Raw genomic sequence first — 21,103 nt, 5'->3', positions numbered from 1 at the left:
AATTAATTTAGTGATCAAAAGGAACTAATTGAATATGGACTCTTATATGTATATGATGGGCCAAGTTCATTTAGGTTGGGCTAAGCTTTCATGGATAGTCCATGGAGTTTTAACCCATGGATCCTATGGAAATAAAAGTTCATGGGTATTAGGGTTTACATGAATGTAATCCTAATCCTCCACACTATATAAAGAGGTCTATGGTTCATGAAATAGGCATTAGTGTATAGTAAAAAAGAGGGCAGGGCCGATTTCATAAGAGTGAACCAAAGTAACCTTCTTCTCAAGTTATTCCAATTGTTTTTGGTGTTGTGTGAACCATTTGAGGTGCAACACTTAGGGCACTAAGCTCTTAAAGGTTCAAGACTTCAAGCTCCATCAAAAGGTATGTCATTCTACTAGATTCTTGTATTGTATATACTTCATAGTATGCTAGTTAGGATGAAACTTTGGAATATTGAATATTTGCATGTATAATAGAGAAAACCATAGATCCAAGGTTTATAGGGTTGCATGTACACCATAGGAGTGTTAGAAGGCTCAAAACCCTTCACTAACGTCCAAACTTCATATCTAACAACCAATAAACGTATAAAATCATAAAGTTGTAACCTTTATGCCTTTGCATGGAAAAAGGAAGCTAAAAACCAAAACCTTAAATTAAATCATCATTTAAACATCCATAACTCTTGCATGGATGAAAACCAAGGACCAAACTTGCATTTTTATGACACTATACACCCTAAAATGTCTGAAAGGACAACTTAAAAGCTCTGAAGTATTCCATACTCACAAAGATCAAGGTTTTGGGACAAAAGAGTATAAATCTAAGCTTAAACAAGATCTAGCAAAGAAAACTCCAAGGTATGAACTTTATACCTTCTGAAGATGTACAAAGATGAGAAGAATCTAGATCCAAAAGGTTGAGAGCAACACCACCACTCCAAGGGTCTTCCTTCACCACCAAGAACACCAAAATGTCACTCTAAAGCTTCAAAACTATCACACAATGATTAGGATTTTGAGATGGATGTTGAAGGAAAGAAAGGGTTTAAGGCCAATAAGTTCTTTAAATAGGGTCCAAACCCTAGAAATTAGGATTTGTCCTCTGCTTGCGTACATGACAGATTTCGCGACCATCATTTAAGGTCCTACACCTAACGTACCTATCTCGTACGCCCAACGTAGGGACCAATTTTGCAAACTTTTTAAGAAATCAAAGCTAAAATGAAAATTTACTTGGAACACTAGCTTTACAATGTAATTGGGAGTGAGAATTTACATTAATGTGTTAGATATCATAAGCTAGGGCTAGTGGTGCTATACATCATTAGATTGGGAAAGCTAACATGGGAAAGAAGTTGCTCATCATGGAAACCTAATTCTGGTCACCGATGGTGAAGTCCTTTGGTGGTTGTCGAGTAAGGAAAGAAGATGAAGGAAAAAAGCGGATAAGGTTGGTCACCAATGGTGTAAGTTTTATTGGGGGAGGGGTTGAGTTGCATTGGGTCGGTTTATTATTATTATTTTTAATAAATTAGTTAAAAAAATAAATTAAACTAAAATGGGTATAAAAGCCATTTTACATGAGTCAATAACCATCCATAAAAAAATGAAATTATAAGGACCAAAAGTGTAGCAATTTTAATAATTGTCTCAACTTCTTATAAATCACATGAATTAATCATAAACTAGAAGTTTTCACATGAATTGCACGAGGTGGAAGTTTTTTTGTGTGTTTATTCATGTGTTTCACCTTTATATACAAAGCTTAATAATGTGGCTCTGAAAAATGCTTCCAAAAATGGAAATAGAGGTATTGGTACTTATAAATGCAGAATATAAAGAAGAAATAGCAATCTACTTCCCTTGTTTAGTATAACAACCTACTTTCAATGCATCCTATTATAACTCCATAAAAAGAAAATATTTGGAAGTATAATGTGTATTTGCTTGTTGTACCAAAAAATGTAGGATTTTATTCTATAGCAAATGGAAATTCAAATGTTTATTTATGCAACAATGTTTCAACTTTTTACCATGTTATGAAACAACTCTTCACTTCTTTTAACATATTATCCAACAGAGTTTCACCTTTTAACCAACTTATGTGGCCAACATGAATTATGCAACCAGGTTTCAACCAGTAAACAATCAGTTTGTTACACTGATTGGTAAAAAGGTCAAACATTGTGCATATATACGCACTTAATCCTATACCTTACATAAATTCTTTAGATAGTTTATGTTAAATAGTGTGTGGTGTGGTAACTGAAATAAATAAGCTTCATAAGGAGGTAAATATACATCAAGGTAAAGGCCTCCACCACTCCATCCAACAATTTTGGAACACCCTCCTTGCGAAGATGAAATCATTGCTTTGAGGACTGATATTCACACTTTAGCCTCGACTTTATCCTCACTTAATCAAAAAATAAATTACCTAATGCATCTTTCATTTAACAATAGTAAATCACTAGCCAAATCAAAGGATCATTTGTCGTTGTTGTATATGAGAGAAGATGAAAGATAGTCATTTTCAGGATGCACATAACATCAGAAAACAACCTATTGACAGATCATTACGAAAAACATTACTCAACCTGAAATCTCATGACAAAATCCTCCCAGTTCATGGAATTAATCGCCTCGACTCCCAATGCATGTCCAACCTCCTCCCACCAATCTTGAGCTCTGTTTTTCATAGGACATGATGCAATTCGGACCTTCGCCTCCTCAGGACAAATACTAGATCGAAAGGCATTCCCAACGTCTGCCAACCAATGGCTGCTCGCAATCGGGTCCTTCTTCCCGAAGAACTCTGGGGCTCCACATGCCCGGAACTCACAAAAAGTCAAAGTGCAAGCTCGGATCATCGCCACCATCTCAAAACGAAAAGTGCCCAAGCACTCATCTAGAATCTCCATGATACCTTCCTTGACCGTGCCGAAGATCACAAGAGTCTGCCCAAGAATACTGTAGGTAATCTCTGACAAAATGAACTCCCACATCTGATCATCCAACTGTCCGGCTCCACAACCCGAACCTGAACCCTCACCGGTATCAAAACCACTACCATATCCTCCTTGCGTGACCACCATACTGAAAATAGACCATTAAAACCATCAGAACACACACACACACACACACACATATATATATATATATATATATATAAACATTAAGGGATCCCATACTCTACAAGCTTCCTGGTACCATCATGGCTTTCCTTGACTCGAGTAAGGATCCTCTGCTTCCGGTAGCATCTATCCATACTTTCCTCAAGGATCACCCCGAATCCTCCAAATTACCCCCTTATCCACACATACAACCCTCTACAAGACAATGTTCACAGCATCGAGCCTCTTCCTAGGCTTTCCTAGGACAACAACCCCCACACTACTCTCCGCCATCAGTTGCTGGAGGAAATCCCCTTAACACCCTCTAACCAACACAAAAATACAATTACATATCACCGCCACCAGAGAATTCTTTGAAATGAAAGGTCTCACACTACAACAGTTGGACTCAAACAAGAGTTGTGTAATAGAGTGAAAACCTAACCTTCTCAAATTATTTAGTCTCAATAATATGTAACTTGGCATATTTACTTACTAGTTATCTGAAGTTAATGGGAACTCCTAAAAGCACAAAGCAAGCATCATTCAAGCATCGAGTAATCAGAACAAGCATAACCTAAACCGGCCATCCTATCATTGGTTGATTAGTAATAGAATGCAAGTCTATAAGCTCATACAATAGGCATACAAAGGCATATCTCCTAGCATTCTATCATGCAGATCCTTAGCCCCAATCTAGCATGTGATTCACAAATCAAAGCATATCATAAAACATGTATGGGTATTTTGGGAGAACTTACTTAAGATCAGTCGATTACATGCACCACACCCCTTTCTTTTATTAGAAGACTCTTTTTTATAAAACATTTCCTTTTGAAAAATCTACCAGATCCTCAATTTGAGTTTAGACACACCCCTCAAACCAATGCTCTGATACCAACTTTTAACGTCCCAAAATTTAAGAACAAGAAAATTCATTTTTATAATAATAAACCATCATCTAAAATGTTTTCATAAAAACCATAACGAAATCCAAGTATATCAATAATCACCAGTTACATCATAGTCAAATAAAATGTGGAACAATGTGGTGTATGCAATGTGATCATCTACAAATCTTCCTCTTCAATCCATAATTAATTAAAACATAAACTGAAAAACATAAGCATGAAGCTTAGTGAGCTCCCCAAAATACCTCATACCATACATATCAAACATAAAATAGGTCATGCCCAACAAACATCGGGCCCGCCTGACATCGAGCCTCGCTCGAAAAATATGTCAATAATATGAGATGGGCCCCACCTCATCACATTCATCAAGCCCCGCCCGATATACATATAGGCACATAAACACATGCAATAATCACTAAGACAAATAGCATACAATATACACATCAGGCCCCGCCTGGCATCGGGTCCCGCTCGGTATACATATTACATACAACGCATGCAAGAGTCACACAGACAACTAGCACCCTAACCATAATACATCATGGGTCGTCATTGGAGCCTTCGACCCACCAAGCATAGTGAGGAAACTCACCTCAAGCTGATGAATGTCTCAGATAGAAGCTTAGACTACTGATGCGGAAAATCCCCACGCTAACCAATCAAATAAACCCAATTAATAAGTTGGGTCATAAACCAAAACTATGAATCTCATTTAATTGTCCCACTCCTAGGGTAAATGACCATTTTACCCTTTCCTCACTTGGCCTGATAACCAAAGCCCAACCCAATAACATATAGCCCAAAATCCTAAATAGCACCCAAATCCCATTATGGTCTCAATCCAAGAAGGCCCAAAGCCAAACAATAGCCCAAAGGTCATAAGACAATTGGCCCAACAAGGCCCAAACCCTAAAAGTCCAAATATGAGCCAAAACGTGAAAGTTAACAAAAGTCAAGCTGTTAAGTATGTCCGACATATTCAGACTTACGCCCAACGTACTCCCTTCGGGGCAAGTACGCACAATACACGAGCTGGGTACGCCCAACGTACTCCACAGACAACCAACCCCTTCCATTAAGCACTTAATCGATTAAGCCACTAATCCAAACTCTCAGATCTGATCCTAAATAGTGTCTTAATACTTAAAGTTGGCAAATTTACACTATTTCATGACTTAATGGGGCCCAAAACTCAAAAAGAACCATAAAAGTAACTCTAACTCATGCATGGGCCAAAATGACTCATCAAGATTGCATTTTATGAACAAGGGACCTCAAAAATGCCAAGATCTACCATCCCTAGCTTCTGAAGTAGCTCATACTCTCAAGCATGGCTTAAAGGCCCATAAAAAGCATAAAGATAGGCCCTAAGTTAGATCTATCATCAAGAACCATCAATTTAGGATCTTTATACCTCAAATAGCTTGCAAAGTTAATGAAGATTCTGGATCCTTAAGCTCCAAGTCCACCAAAGCTTCACCACTACCTTCACTTCCTTAAAAGGATCCAAAAACACCTCAAAATCACAACAAAGGCTCACAAACACTCAAATGAAGGCTATGGTTTGGTTCTTAGGTTTTTTAGAGATGAGACTGGTCATAAGAAACCCCAAAGGCAACTTAAGGTGTTTAAATAAGGCACAAACGCTAAAAATTAGGGTTTCTCCCTGCCAAGCGTACGCCCCGCGTACTCTTACATATGCCCAACGTACGTAGGCTCCTCCGCGACCATCTTGAGAGCTAGTACGCTCATCGTACTAATAGAGTACACCCAACATACTCGTCTAGGGACCAATGTTTTAAAGATTTTTATATAATAAGGGCTTAAAGGGAAAAGCTGGTAATGCAGTGTTACAAAATCTAAGTTTAAAAAAAAAGATATATGCGTTTTTTTAGGTTAAAAGATGTTTGAAGACTATGGTCCACATTTACACCAAGAAGATAACGCACAAATCTTTTTAGGTCTGTAATTTTCAAAAAAACAAAGAGTCTGCAAAGCCTAATGTCTTCATGTAGTCTACATAGCGCAGACAGAAGAAGCCAAGAAAATATGTAGACAAAAAAAAACAACACCTAAGACCTTAGGTTACATGGAAGATATTTCCATTTTGAGTTATGTCATAATGCCATTAAGGGAATGGCATAGCCTAAATGGTTATTATGTAAATGAGAATCTTTCAATAGGTATCTACCGCTTATCTTCAAAATTCAGTTCTTCCATAGGAAATAAACTATAAACTTATAAACCTAAGTGGTTTGATCTTTTAATAGTTGAATATTACCATGATTGAAGTCAAAAATTGTAACTACTACCACCTCTAGCATCACCAGTCATCCTTTTCATGGTTGTTGCGCATAAATCTTACAATTTCACCCTTTTGTAGTTTGAACTACATAGAAATCCAAACCGTACATATGAAGTTTGACTTAGATCTGAATCGGATTAAATTTGAGGCTCACACACACATACATACAATAAAGAAATCAAAATTGGTGACAACAAACAAAAGAATTGAGGCTCAAATAAGCAAAATCAAAACAATATAGCCTTTTATAATTTCTACGATATTCTATATTTAGTAGTTGAAGATTACCATGATTGAAGTAAAAAATCCATGGTTGCTACCATATCTAGCATGAACAACCATCATTTTCATAGTTCTTGTGCATAAATCCGACAATTTTACCCTTTTGTAGTTTCAACAACATAGAAATCTGGACCGCACATGTGAATTTTAACATATATATATATATATATATATATATATATATATATATATATCTTAATCAGATTAATTTGAGGCTCACACACATAAATGTAACAAAGAAATCGAAATTGGAGACATCAAACAAAAGAATTAAGGGTCAAATTAGCTCATTCATAACTTATAGGTTTAATCTTCGAACACACACACACACACAAACACAAAAAGTTGTCTGATATCAGGAAATCAGAAAAGAAACTAAGAACTCGATAGTGGAGACAACAAAGAATAGAAATGGGGCTCAAATTAGTAAAATCAAAACTTATCCTTGTTGTCACTGCCTTGTTGCGCTAGAGTGGAGGTTGCCTTGTTGCGTTGGTGAGTAGAAATCAATGAGAATTAGCGAACATGGGAAGTAGTGTCTGATTTCTGACGCGTGTATACGACAAACGACAGACTAAAGAGAGAAAGAGAAGTGTAATTTGCGAAGGTCTAGTGGAAGCTAGGATACTCTTTAGAGAAACAAGTTATCGGTCGAGCCCTAATCGAATACAGAAGAAGTAGAGACGCAAAATGAAGGAAGTGTTGAGCGAGTGAAGAAAATTCGATAACCCATCCACTAAGGATGTGCTTGAAGCACAAGTTTGGCTAATCCACTTGGCTTATAAGTTGCCTAACAAGGTTTTTATAACAAGGAGGTATTGGTTTCAATCCCATACATATACTAACTCGTCGATAAAAAAGAACGGTATGGAAGAAGGAGATTGGTAAGGGAAGCGGTGGAGGAGTAGGTGGCAAACGAAACCAAAATGTATCCGACTAAAACCACGCAATCGAAGGCTTCAAACAGAGTGGTTTGGAGTCGAGTATTGTTCCTAAACCACAACACAAATTAATATCTATAATAATTTTTATCTTATTCTCAGAGTAAATTAAACGAATGCTTCCTATGGTTTGGGGTAATTTGTACGTCTGGTCCCTAACTATTTTTTTAAACTCCAAAGGTCATTACTGCTTGTTTTTGTTACGCGCTTGGTCCATGTCTCACATAAAAGGACTATTATGCCCTTATTATTTTCTTTTTAAATTGATTTTGTTATTTATATTATTTTAATTTATTATTGTAAATAAGGAAAAAAAAGGCATGTGGGTCCCACTCTTTTACTGCCTCTCTCGATACCCTTGGTCGATTGATCCTTCTTCATCATCATCGCCGGCCTCCCCTGTCCTCAACCCTCCGTCGTCTTCTCTATAGACTTGAATCTACTCCCTCCTCTATCTTCAGCGTCGACTATCTCCTTCATCCACTCCTCACCGCCCACCTCTTCATCACTAATAGAACCCCGACTTCAAAATTACCCCTTTGTGACCTAGATATCGTTGCAATACTATTACTCGTGTTTTTTTTTAAGTTTGATGTCAAATATATCTATATAAATTGAATTTCAAGTTTCAATTTGTGTTCCATGTATGATTTGTGTTTCAATTTCTTTTTCAATTTTGATCTCAAATTTCTTAACCGATATATGCTTCAATATTTGTATGAGATATCTCATTCCAAATCTTAATGATAAATATTATATACTATGACAAGGCTTATTGATATATTTGATTTTAGATGCAGACATGCAGTGGTTTTAACTCTGATGATGGGGTTGATGGTGGTGGTGAAGAATACGGTAGATAGCTTGTCACAGACATGAAACGGGAATGGAAGGGGTAATTGGGAAAAATGGTGGGGTAGGTAAGTAAAGTAAAGTGGGGGTGGGATTGGGGTGTGTTTATTTAAATAAATTAAAAAAATCAATGGCAAAATAGTCTTTTTAGGTAAGACAAAAACCAAACGCGCAACAAAAACAAACACTATGGTTTTTCCGAGTTAAAAAAATAAGTTAGAAACCAAACATGTAAATTACTACAAACCATAGAGATCATTCGTGTAATTTACTCTTATTCTTATTTGGTAGTTGTTGTGAAAGGGATATGAGTTTGGATGAACTCCAATACTAATGATTAAATATAAGCATATGGATTATATAAATCACAACTTGAACTAAGATAATGATAAAAATCATGTGATCGTGCAGTAAATTGTGTTTCTTGTCCCCATTTTTATCCATGATAATAATAATAAAACAAACAAGTCATTATATTGTAAGTTCTAATCTTGTCCCCATTCTTATCCATGATAATAATTTACATTACATGAATTATTCCATTTGAATTAATTAAATATTCTTAATATGTTTAACATGTTGCTATATAGTACTGACTTTTAAGAAAATTAACTTATGATTTATGCTTCTCGTTGCATTTTTTGCCGCTATTATTATACACTTAAAAAAGTTGTTGATTGCCGGCGTTACTACTATCAGTCTTTCTTTAATTCTAGTTATGCTCGTATTGTAGTTAAAGATTATGTAACACCCACCCAATTTGTGGTAGTATATGAGGAAACACCACACTGTGACTGGTAAAAATGACACCACCAACGTTGGCATATATTCTTTGAAAGGTCTTCCTATATTTGCCATTAAACCTGCATCACCTTCATTGATCCTCTCTCTTAGCAGGGATTTAAGCTCGAAAATTTTGATTACCTCAGTGTAATCCATATGTTTGAACCCCCAGTTTACTTTTGCATGGTCATGCCGATCTTGATCAATTGAGAACTTTGCCCCTTTTATGTATCGATATTACAGTTAGAAGTGTGTCAAAGATATGGGTAGTAGTTGTATCTTAATAGTAATCCCACCTTCATACCCAATGCTCTATGGTTCAAAGTTTGGCTTTTAAAAGGGCCTAGCATTTCATGTTTACTTGTATTCATTCTAATTATATATAAAAACGTAAATTGTTCTTTCGGTCAGTTTTTATTTTAAGCGTATATTTTCAAAATCAACATTTAACAACCTATGGTTTATCTTTATAATCAGACAACAAACTCATTTAATTTTATTTTATTTATTTATTTTTTTTTTTTGAAACAACAAACTAACTAATCTAGTCCTAAATAACCACCTATGTCTCCATAGAGATTTGAACCCCTGACCTCTCATATGAAAATGTCACTCCATACCGCTAGGCCATTAAACTCATTTAATTGACTTTTGTTATTCGGTCATTTGTTGATACTTGATTGTAACTTGTAGTATATAGGTTAGTGAACGGATCTCCCATAATTTCCGTCTAAAAGAGGTTTTAGGTAAGGTGGCCAAGGCATTTTCTTAGGAGAATGGTCGCATGAGATGCTTTTATATATATATATATATATATATATATATATATATATATATATATATATATATATATATATATATATATATATATATATATATATATATATAGAGAGAGAGAGAGAGAGAGAGAGGGTTAGGTTTATGTGAGACGGCCTAATTTTGTGAGACCGTGAGACGTATTTTTTTATTTTATTTTTATTTTTTTTTAGTTAATTCAAGTTCCAAAAATAATATTTAAAAAAAGAATTTTTTGATTTTTCCATTTATTTTGCATTTTAAAATTATTTTTAGAATATGTACAGCGTAATATTCTATTTAGAATATTTCACGTATTTTTCAAAAAAAAATAGAATTTTTTTTATTTTTTTATTTTTTTTAGTTAATTTAAGTTCCGAAAATAATATTTAAAAAAAGAATTTTTAGATTTTTCCATTTATTTTGCATTTTAAAATTATTTTTTAGAATATGTCAGTGTAATATTCTATTTAGAATATTTCACGTATTTTTCAAAAAAAACGAGATTTTATTTTATTTTATTTTTTTTAGTTAATTCAAGTTTCGAAAATAATATTTAAAAAAAGAATTTTTGGATTTTTCCATTTATTTTGCATTTTAAAATTATTTTTAGATTTTGTCTCACGGTCTCACAAAATTAGAATGGTCTCAAATGAACCTGAACCTATATATATATATATATATATATATATATATATATATATATATATATATATATATATATATATATAGGTTCAGGTTCATTTGAGACCATTCTAATTTTATATATATATATAAGGAGAGATTCAAATAAAAACCAAAAATGATTAAGACAAATTCATAATTTTACAGTTTAATATTTTCATTCGCATTGTAACACAAAATATATATATTACATAATTTCATATAATCCATTTACAGTCTAATACACAAAATTCACAACTTAATACAATTAATTTTACAATAATTCAAAATTTCAAAGAAGTCAAACACAAATTCTACTATCAACAACCACTACAACACACTGTCACCAAACACTTGTGTCACCGTTGTAACCATCCTTTTCTTTCAAATCCGATCTGTATACAAAATCATGTATTAACATCTTAAATTGTATATTCACAGTTTAATAAACTTATTAATTCACTAATTTAGAGTTTAATGCAAAACAATTATAAAAACTGTTACATTCTTACATATTTATACAAGAAAATTAATACAACCATTCATACATAAATAATTTATATTTTAATGAAAAAAAATAAATAAAAAGTTCACAACTTAATACAGTCAATTCACAATTTAATACAGTCAGTTCACAGTTTAATACACAAAATTCATAGATTAATATAATAAATTTACAGTTTAATATACAGAAATGTTATATTTTAACTTAAAACTTATATGTATACCTTTAAATATGAAGGCTAGTGTTTCTTTTAAAGTTTAATATAGTTTATATTTTATACAATTTATTTAAATTTAGAGAAAATCATATATGTGTATAATGATTCTTTTTTTTTAAACATAATTTTTTTTTAAAAAAAAAATCATAGCTTAATATAGTTAATTCACAGTTTAATACTGTGAATTCACAATTTAATGTACAAAATTCACCATTTAATATAATAAATTCACAGTTTAATACAAAATTCATAACTTAATACAGTTAATTAATAACTTAATACAGTCAATTGTCTCTTTAAAAAAAACTTAATGCAAGCAATTCATAGTTTAATACAATCAATTCACAGCTTAATACATAAAACTTGTAGTTTAATACAATAAATTCACAGTGTAATACAGTTTAATACACAAAACTTATATATTTACAACAATATTCTCAACTTAAAACTTATATTTATACATTCATATCTGGAGGCATTTGTGTATATTAAAATGTGAATTTATTATATTAAGTTCTGAATAAAATTCACAGATTAATACACTAATTTCACAACTCATTTACACATAAAATTTAGATTTGGATAAAAAAAATCAGAATTTACAGTTTGATGAAACATTTCAGACACTAATTCATAGCTTAATTCCATATTTCAAACACTAAAATACACAGCTTATTGCAAAAAAAAAAAAAATGCATAACATAATACACACTTCAGACACTAATTCAAAGCTTAAAACAAAATTTTAAACACTTATTCAGAACTTAAAAACTTACAGATCTCGTTGAGGCATTTTATCAAACACCTTGTGTGCACATTATTTCCAGATCTGATGTGATTTACAGATCTAAGATTGTCATATTCCTTAGAGTCTTCGGATATTCAAGATCTGATCTTATTACCGTATAGATCATTATCAAAGCATATCTGAAGCAACATGAAGACGGTGTTTGGAGGAGAAAACGAAGGATGTGGTGGAGGTAAGCAGAAGGAGGAGGAGGTGTCGGTGGTGGAACAGATCTGATATGTGGAGATGCTAGTGGTGTTTATGGCGGAGCAGAAGCGAGAGGAGTGAAAAGAGGTCGCGGTCATTGGAAAATCATAAATTTAGAAGATCTGGTGCAACTATGTTCAGAAAATTACAGATATGAAAGATCTAGTGTCGCAACAATCAAAAAAACACTGATTTGGAGGTTGTCGGATAATTATAGATATAGAGGATACAGAAAAATTACAGAGCTGGACATCGAGAGTGGCGGAGGTGGTGGAAGAAAGATAATGCAGGGACGCGACAACAATCTTCCAGCAGTAGTGTTCTCCCGGCAGCGACAATGGTTATTCCAAATCTAAGACATTTCAGATCTACAGTTTCAGATCTACAAATCTAAGTAGATTCTGATGGTTTTTATGAGAGGATAAGAAGAAACAACAGTTGATCAGATTTGTCGAGGAAGAAAGAGGCCATGATGCCGGTAAGGATGCGAAGGTGGTGGTGGTAAGGTCGTCGGCAATAGTGGTTGCAGTAGGTGGAAGGTGGTGTTCAGTTTTGACAAGAATTTCCCTTAATTAGTTGGTTCTTAGGTTCTTAATCTTTTTTGGTTCTCATTTGAACCTTTACCTATATATATATATATATATATATATATATATATATATATATTCAGCTATCGTTATTCATAAGTGAATAAAAATGAATCAGGTTTTTACTACAGTACATTCGTTATTCACTTATGAATAAAAACTATGATTAATTTTTTTTACAATTTAAGTATCATTCATATATGAATATAGCATATACTAAACATAGTATATTCATATTTAAATATTAGACGATGCATTCACTTGTGAATATTACATAGTATATTCACTTGTGAATGTTAGATGGTATTTTCATATGTGAATATTATATAGTATTACATGGTATATCACATGAGAATAGTACATAGTATATTCATTTGTGAATATTAGATCTTATATTCACTTATGAATAATAGTTGGTATATTCATATGTGAATATTGCACAATATATTCATATATGAATATTACAAGGTGTTTTCAGAAATATATATAATTTTTATATGTTATTCACATATGAATAACATACAGACTTGCATATTTGTTTTGTGTTTTAATAATCACATATTGATTCAGGTGAGAAAACATATTCATATATGAATATAACGTGGTAATTTAGTTTATGCATTTCATAAAACAGTTGGAGTGCATACAAGTTAACTTTTTTAAAAATGTGATAAATACGATACTTTGACTATTTAAATCTTACAAAATAGTAGATTGGTAGAGAAATATATGAAAATTTTCAAACAAAAAATGATTTGATCTTTTTCTAACTTTAATTTCGATGTTTTATTTGATGATCGATGTTGAATGAATGATACAAATTGAATTTTTTGTTGATTATCGATGATGTTGATCTAATGATGCTGGAAGTATAATTAATCATAGATGTTGAAGATATGCTCGTATTCAAGTAGAATTGAAGGTTGGATTGAAAGAGCAAAAAACGAATTTTTGTTGTCAATTGTTGAATGGTGTTGATAATCGTGTTATAGACGAAGATCGATGATTGATTAACACAGGATGACGTTGATCGATGATTTAATTGAAGAAATATGAATGATTGTTGAAGGTTGGAGGAGAAATTTGGATGATAACGATCGATTAGAATGAATTTCAACTGTTATCTAATTTTCTACACTTACGTATTTGTGATTGAATGCTATTATATCATATTTACAAGTTTGTCACTGTGTCTTTTTATGCTTAGATTAAATGAGTGGTTGAGAATGATTCCCCCATTCTCAACCTTTTTTATTTTCTCAATTGAACCCACCTATATATATATATATATATATATATATATATATATATATATATATATATATATATATATATATATATATATATATATATGGGGATAGGGAATATACATTACCGCCCCGCCTAAGCTTAGGTACTAAACCTCTAAAATATGTCGTTTTAACATGCTAAATATACCCGGTTTAGTTTCACTTGGTAAATATATCATTCTCCATAACATTTCTTTCTTTCATTATCATTTTATCATCTCCGTTTTCTTTCCTCAGTTATCGTTTATCATCCAAGTGAACATTACTAAACCTTAAACCTAAACCTAAACCCTGAATTTAAACCCTAAACACTAAAGCTAAACCCTAAACCCTAAATCTAAACACTAAACCCTAAACCCTAAACCCTAACCCTAACCCTAAACCATAAACATTAACCCTAAACCCTAAACCCTAAACATAAACCTAAACCCTAAACCCTAAACCCTAAACATAAACCTAAACCCTAAACCTTAAACCCTAAACTCTAAACCCTAAACCCTATTGTGTCGATCTTGAATTTACATCTTGAAGTATTAATCGTGAATCCATTAACCGTAATCTTTATATAGTAAAACAATGTATTTTCAAGAGGTTTAGTACCTAAGCTTAGGTGGGGCTGTAATGTATAGTCCCTTTTCCCTATATATATATATATATATATATATATATATATATATATATATATATATATATATAATTTTGTTTTCACAGAAGTTGATATTTGAAAAACAAACCACAAAATTGAAAGTGATTCTAAGCAATATTATTCTTTTAGAATGTATTAGTGTCTTTGTTAGATTTTGATGTTTTCTTTCCCTATTTGAAATTTTTTTTGTATTTTTATTCTTTAACAATAAATGTAATTCTAAGTAATTGTTACCCGTATTCTATAAGAATTAATGTAATTTTTGTTATTATTCTTCAACTCATCGGTTCAAATTTTTGTTATTTTTCAAAATGTTCATTCAATGAGAATGTGTATTATGTTCGAATATCATTCTAACAGAATCAGATCGTTTATGATTAAAAAAATATGTTCGAATTGAATTAACTAAAAAACAATCATAATTTTTAAAATTAAAAAATCAATTATCCCTTGAAATTCGATAATTTCCATTTTTAAATACTCCCTCAGTCCCAATTTAAATGTCCAGATTACTATTTTAGGTTGTCCCAAAATAAATGTCCACTACTAAAAATAGATGAATAGTTTACCAAATTACCCCTTATCATTTGAGTTAACCAATATGTTTTTATTAATGTGTTTTATGATTAGTAATTAAAAAAAAAAAAGATCATCCACAGAATATGGAAACAAATACTCCAGTAACTCTAGTAAACAAAAAATTCAATCATATGAATTCATTATGTAGTGGCATAGTAAATCAAATCGTAACCACACAACCAAAACATCTCACTTTTTCTAATTTTCATTAAAAAAAGGTCAAAATACAAGTGTTCTTTTCCAAATAAGGTGACGTGCAATGCATTTTTACTGGTTCAAATACAATATGGCGTCGTCTAATAAATTTTGATCACATTCAATTTGGAGTGGCAAATTACCTTCTCGTTCTAACCTACATTTACCAATATGCGGTACATGATAGTTGTTGCCACCTTGAACTTTTATGATTTCTTTCATACATGTTTGTAGAGTTAAAAAAACATTGTTAAGTTGTTGTGATGGCATTCTTTCAAAAGATGTTTGAACCGCATCAACTAATTCATCAATTGTACGCAAAACCTCTTGTTCTTGAAGTGATTGGATTGCTTGAAAAAAACCAAGGTCTAACACATTCAAATCCGGACTATTAGGGGGCTGAAAACAAAGTCGAATATCAAATCCATCTCGAGATGCCGCTTCAAGAAACTCGCTATCGTTAACATCAATATGGGGCTTTGCGTTGTCTTGTTGAATAAATATTGGACCGATATGACCTTGCGGCCATTTGGCTTTGATATCCGGTAGAACCTTTTCTATCAACCATGACCTTGTTACCTCTTTGTTCACCGATAAAATAGGCTTCGTCTCCAATGTTCCCGCAATACGGTTTTTGCTTGAACGCTTAGCGGGTTCTAATGTTGTAAACAGGTAGATACCAATTTTTCCTGAAAATACTTCGTTACCTAATGAATCAAATCTCGGTCTTGCTACGGCCGCTAGAAACATAACTTTTGTGATAAACTTTTTGCTTTTACATGTTCGCAACGGTTCATCCTCACCGGGGACAAGGTAGTAACGTTTTGATGGTTTTGATATGTAAAACCACTTTTCATCAATATGAACAACATTAAACATATCATAGAATGTAGGAATCGGACTTAATAATGATTGTATAGTAATCTTGGATAAGCAAAATTCTAACCTTTCTCTTCTATTCTCATGAGTTAGAGTCGGCTTGATTGCATTTGTATGTGGTCGAACTACACCTTCCTTGATACGTCTATGCATCGTTGATTTCGAGACATTTATAGATTTCGCAAGAGACCGTATATTGGCTCGACGACGTAATGGAACTTCTGAAACTTGATTCAAGTTTATTTGTACCCTTTTCCGCCCAACAACCTTTGGCTTATTTGAAGATAAATCAACTGGTAATCCGTGGTCAATTTGAAATTTAGCTTGATGCCAAATGCGACTAATTGTCCGTGTAGAAACCGAAAATCGTGAAGCTATTTCACTTATGGAACCTTTTTTAAATTCTCCATCACTACTTTCTTGCAATAAGAATTGATATATGGTTTGACGTTGGGCAAGGGTGGTGTTTTTTTAGTGGATGGATTTGTGGAAGGCTCCATATATGAATATTTGAATTATGATCAATAATGAATAATGTTTAGGCTAGTCACAGAAGTCTTTGCTTAAATGAAGACATATTTATATGTAATTAATGGGAAGTGAAAAGACACATGGATAAGTTGGCGGCAAAAGAAAAGGCTATGTAATCTAAAATCAAAATGAAATTTTAAATGAATTTAATCTAAATGAAATTTTACTGTGATTTGCCACAAAATTATGGCGGCAAATTTTGCCTCCATTTGTTTATCAAAAATAATGAAAGTTTCAAGATACATTTTGGCAAACAAAATTTGTTTCAAGATACGTTTATTTGAATTCTAAAAGAAACTAAATAAAAAAAATTAACAAGGGTAGAAATGACATTTTATTAGGTAAAAGCCACATTGATTTGTGTTTTCTTAAACCGCGTGTTTTTTGTAGGTGGACATTTATTTTGGGACGGAGGGAGTATAATTTAATTTAGGAAAAATGTTTGGACCACAAAGGATCCTTACATCCACACAATAGTTACAATCCACATTATAACCTAACTCTCTCTCTCTCTCTCTCAATTTATATATATATATATATATATATATATATATATATATATATATATATATATATAGGGTGAGATTCAATAGAGAACCATAATTAACCAAGGAATCAAGGATCCAATCGTGGGCGTCGGAAATCATAACGATCATCGGCCAAGGAAATAGATGTATACTTTTACATTGGACGCACACATACCGGATTATACCAAAAAATCCACCCTTTACAAAAAAAAAAAAAAAAAAAAAAAAAAAAAAAAAAAAAAAAAAAAAAACTCATTAGGTCATGTTTTTTAGAATGTATTAGTCTCTTTGTTAGATTTTGATGTTTTCTTTCCCGATTTGAAAGTTTTTTTAGATTTATTTTTTAACAATAAATATAATTCGTAGTAATTGTTACCCGTATTCTATAAGAATTAATGTAATTTTTGTTATTATTCTTCAACTCATTGGTTCAAATTTTTGTTATTTTTCAAAATGTTCATTCAATGAGAATGTGTATTCTGTCTGAATATCATTCTAACAGAATCAAATCGTTTATGATTAAAAAAATATGTTCGATTTGAATTAACTAAAAAACAATCATAATTTTTAAAATTAAAAAATTAATTATCCCTTGAAATCCGATAATTTCCATTTTTAAATATAATTTAATTTAGGAAAAATGTTTGGACCACCAAGGATCCTAACATTCACATAATAGTTACAATCCACATTATATATATATATATATAGGGAGAGAGAGAGAGAGAGAGAGAGAGAGAGAGTGTGTGTGTGTGTGTGATTCAATAGAGAACCATAATTAACCAAGGAATCAAGGAACCATTCATGAGCGTCGGAAATCATAACGATCAACGGCCAAGAAAATAGATGTACACTTTTACATTGGACGCACACACACTGGATTATACCAAAAAATTCATCCTTTACAAAAAACTCACCACTTTTTTTCGTTTAAATTTTTTTTAGGCCATGTTTTTTATCGAAAAAAAAACCGAATATACCGTTATTCACGATTTTTCGTAATCTTTCTATAGAGATCCATGATGATATATAAAAAATGAACTTTTCTTTCGAAAAAAACACTTTATTTTCTTTGATAAAAAAAGTTAAGGCCTATTTTTTTATAGAAAAAAAATTAATAAATATATCAAAATTCATATTTCTTGTACTTTTTAAACATAGATTCATATTCATGTTTAAAAAAAACGATATTTCAGTTCAGATTCATATTGTAAACCTGTTCAGATTTACATTGTCAACCTCCTCAGATTTACAGTGTGTATAATAATAAGTCAGATTCACAGTGTGAATTTGAACTGATCGGAGTTTTTTCACATTGTGAATGTTAAAATTTAAAATATTTACAGTTTAGATTCACAGTGTGAATCTACACCGATTGAGGTTTTTTTTTATGAACTTTCTCAGATTCAGTGTGCATAATAGTAATTCAGATTTACAATGTGAATTTGAACTGTTCGAGATTTTTCATATTGTGAATGTTAAAAATTGAAATATTTACAATTTAGATTTACAGTGTGAATCTACACTGTTCGATGTTTTTTTTAATCGGTTTTGATGTTTATTAATAGAGTACAAAAAATTAATATTTTTGGTATAGTTAGTTTTTTTTTTTTTTGATAAAAATAAACTTAAATAATGAAAAAAACTAACAAAATTAAGTGGGTTTTTTTCAAAAAAAAATCGTTTTTTATATATCATCATGGATCTCTATGGAAAGAGGACGAAAAATCGTGACCAACGGTATATTCGGTTTTTTTCGATAAAAAACTTGGCTTAAAAAAAATTTTAAATGAAAAAAAGAAAGTGAGTTTTGTTATAATTCGCTACATGTGCATCCATTATAAAAGTTTATAATCCTTCCTTTTGCCGTTGATCGCTTTAAATTCTGACGTTTCGGATTGGTTCCTTGATTAATAATGGTTCTCTATTGAACTTTTCCACACACACACACACACATATATATATATATATATATATATATATATATATATATATATATATATATATATATATATATATATCATCTCGGGGTTGAAATTTAATCTTCTAAAGATTCCTCTCTTTGGAGTCGGTGTCTCTTATGAGGAAGTCTTAAGACTACTTTTATGAATTGTAGGGGGGGGGGGGGGGGGGGGGGGGAATTTGCTTTCAATTATATTGGATTCCCGATAGATCCATTATGTTGAAGATTGATGATTGGAAAAGCATTATCGACCGTTATTACACAAAGGTTTCTACTTGTAAGGTAAAAACGCTTTCTACTACGTGTCACTTAACACTTTTTAAAGACGGTCCTTGGAAGCCTATGCATATATTTCTTCTCCATTTTTGAGCTCCTATTATGGTTCATAATTTTCGATAATTCGTGTTGCTTTGGTGTTTTTTTTTGGTCGGGGATAGGTAAATGGAATATGTGTTAGGTAAAGTGGAAGAAGAGTTTCGATTTGAACAAAGAATACAATTTGGATGTTGGTAGTTTGCATGCGTTCATAATATTGTTAAAATAAAGATTGATGCTTTAAATAAACCACAAGATTTTTGGGTCAAGGTTGTTTCAAAATTTCATGTTGTACGATATAGTGTGATTGATTCGAGGCCTAAATTTCAAGTTAAGTAATTTGAAATACTAAAAAGAGAAATTTAATTAATTAGTTAAATGAAAAGTTGAATCAAAATCTTTAAGACGGTGAATTAATGAATGACATTTTAATAAATTCATTTAATTAGGATGTGAATGTATTTGTAAGAAATTTCATCATTTAAGGTTTAAATAGAATATGTGAAACTATACATCTTACTTAGAATGCCATTTTAGAATTAAGTCGGAATTTAATTATTGAAGATCTAAAGTTGCCAATTTTGGAAACTTATGCTTAACTTAGACTTAACTTAGTAACTAGTGTTGGACCTTATAAGTTATAAGTACAAATCATGTTTGGGGTCAAACTATAAACTATCAGATTTGATTTGTTAGGAAAAAACCATTTAAGGGATTTTGTAATAATGTAACTTGGAGGAACTAATCTTGCCTTAGTATCAAACTTTTGAATATTTAAGGCCCAACGATGGTTCTTCCTACCATATGGAATATTTTGGTGAGTTTTGAGGAGGAAATATCATCTATGCAAAGAGGAAGCATAACTGTAGGACTAGTGAAGTATTTAAGTTATATTAAATTTTATGTTGTAAAGCTCATAAGGTAGTTGTTTCATCAAATTATTAGTCATTTAACTTCTATATTATATGGGTCATATCTAAATATGAACTCTATGATGCAATCCATCATTAGATCAATTTTAGTGTTGGATTTCAAAGTTTATAACATTAATCAATCCATCATTAGATCAACTTTAATGTTGGATTTCAAAGTTTATAACACTAATCGAATTATGCTAGTTCAAATATATGATAAAAAATAGAGTTATGAAGCTTTAATGGTGTTTTAGAAACCTTAGATTTACTAATTCATTTATGTATCCAATGGAATTTAATTTCTCAGT

General features: G+C 31.7%; 1 protein-coding gene across 1 annotated transcript; it reads right to left on the bottom strand.

Annotated features, from left to right (window-relative positions):
* Nucleotides 1-15,738: 15,738 nt before the first annotated feature.
* Nucleotides 15,739-16,698, bottom strand: LOC145066887 (uncharacterized). The gene has a single exon (XM_079014137.1). The coding sequence runs from the start codon at nt 16,696-16,698 to the stop codon at nt 15,739-15,741; it is 960 nt and encodes a 319-aa protein (XP_078870263.1).
* Between the last annotated feature and the right edge of the window lie 4,405 nt (nt 16,699-21,103).

The sequence above is a fragment of the Lactuca serriola genome, chromosome 8 (genome assembly GCF_051521515.1).
Source record: "Lactuca serriola cultivar US96UC23 chromosome 8, Lser_US96UC23_V15, whole genome shotgun sequence".
NCBI lineage: Eukaryota > Viridiplantae > Streptophyta > Magnoliopsida > Asterales > Asteraceae > Lactuca > Lactuca serriola.
This window is presented reverse-complemented; position numbering and strand designations above follow the sequence as displayed.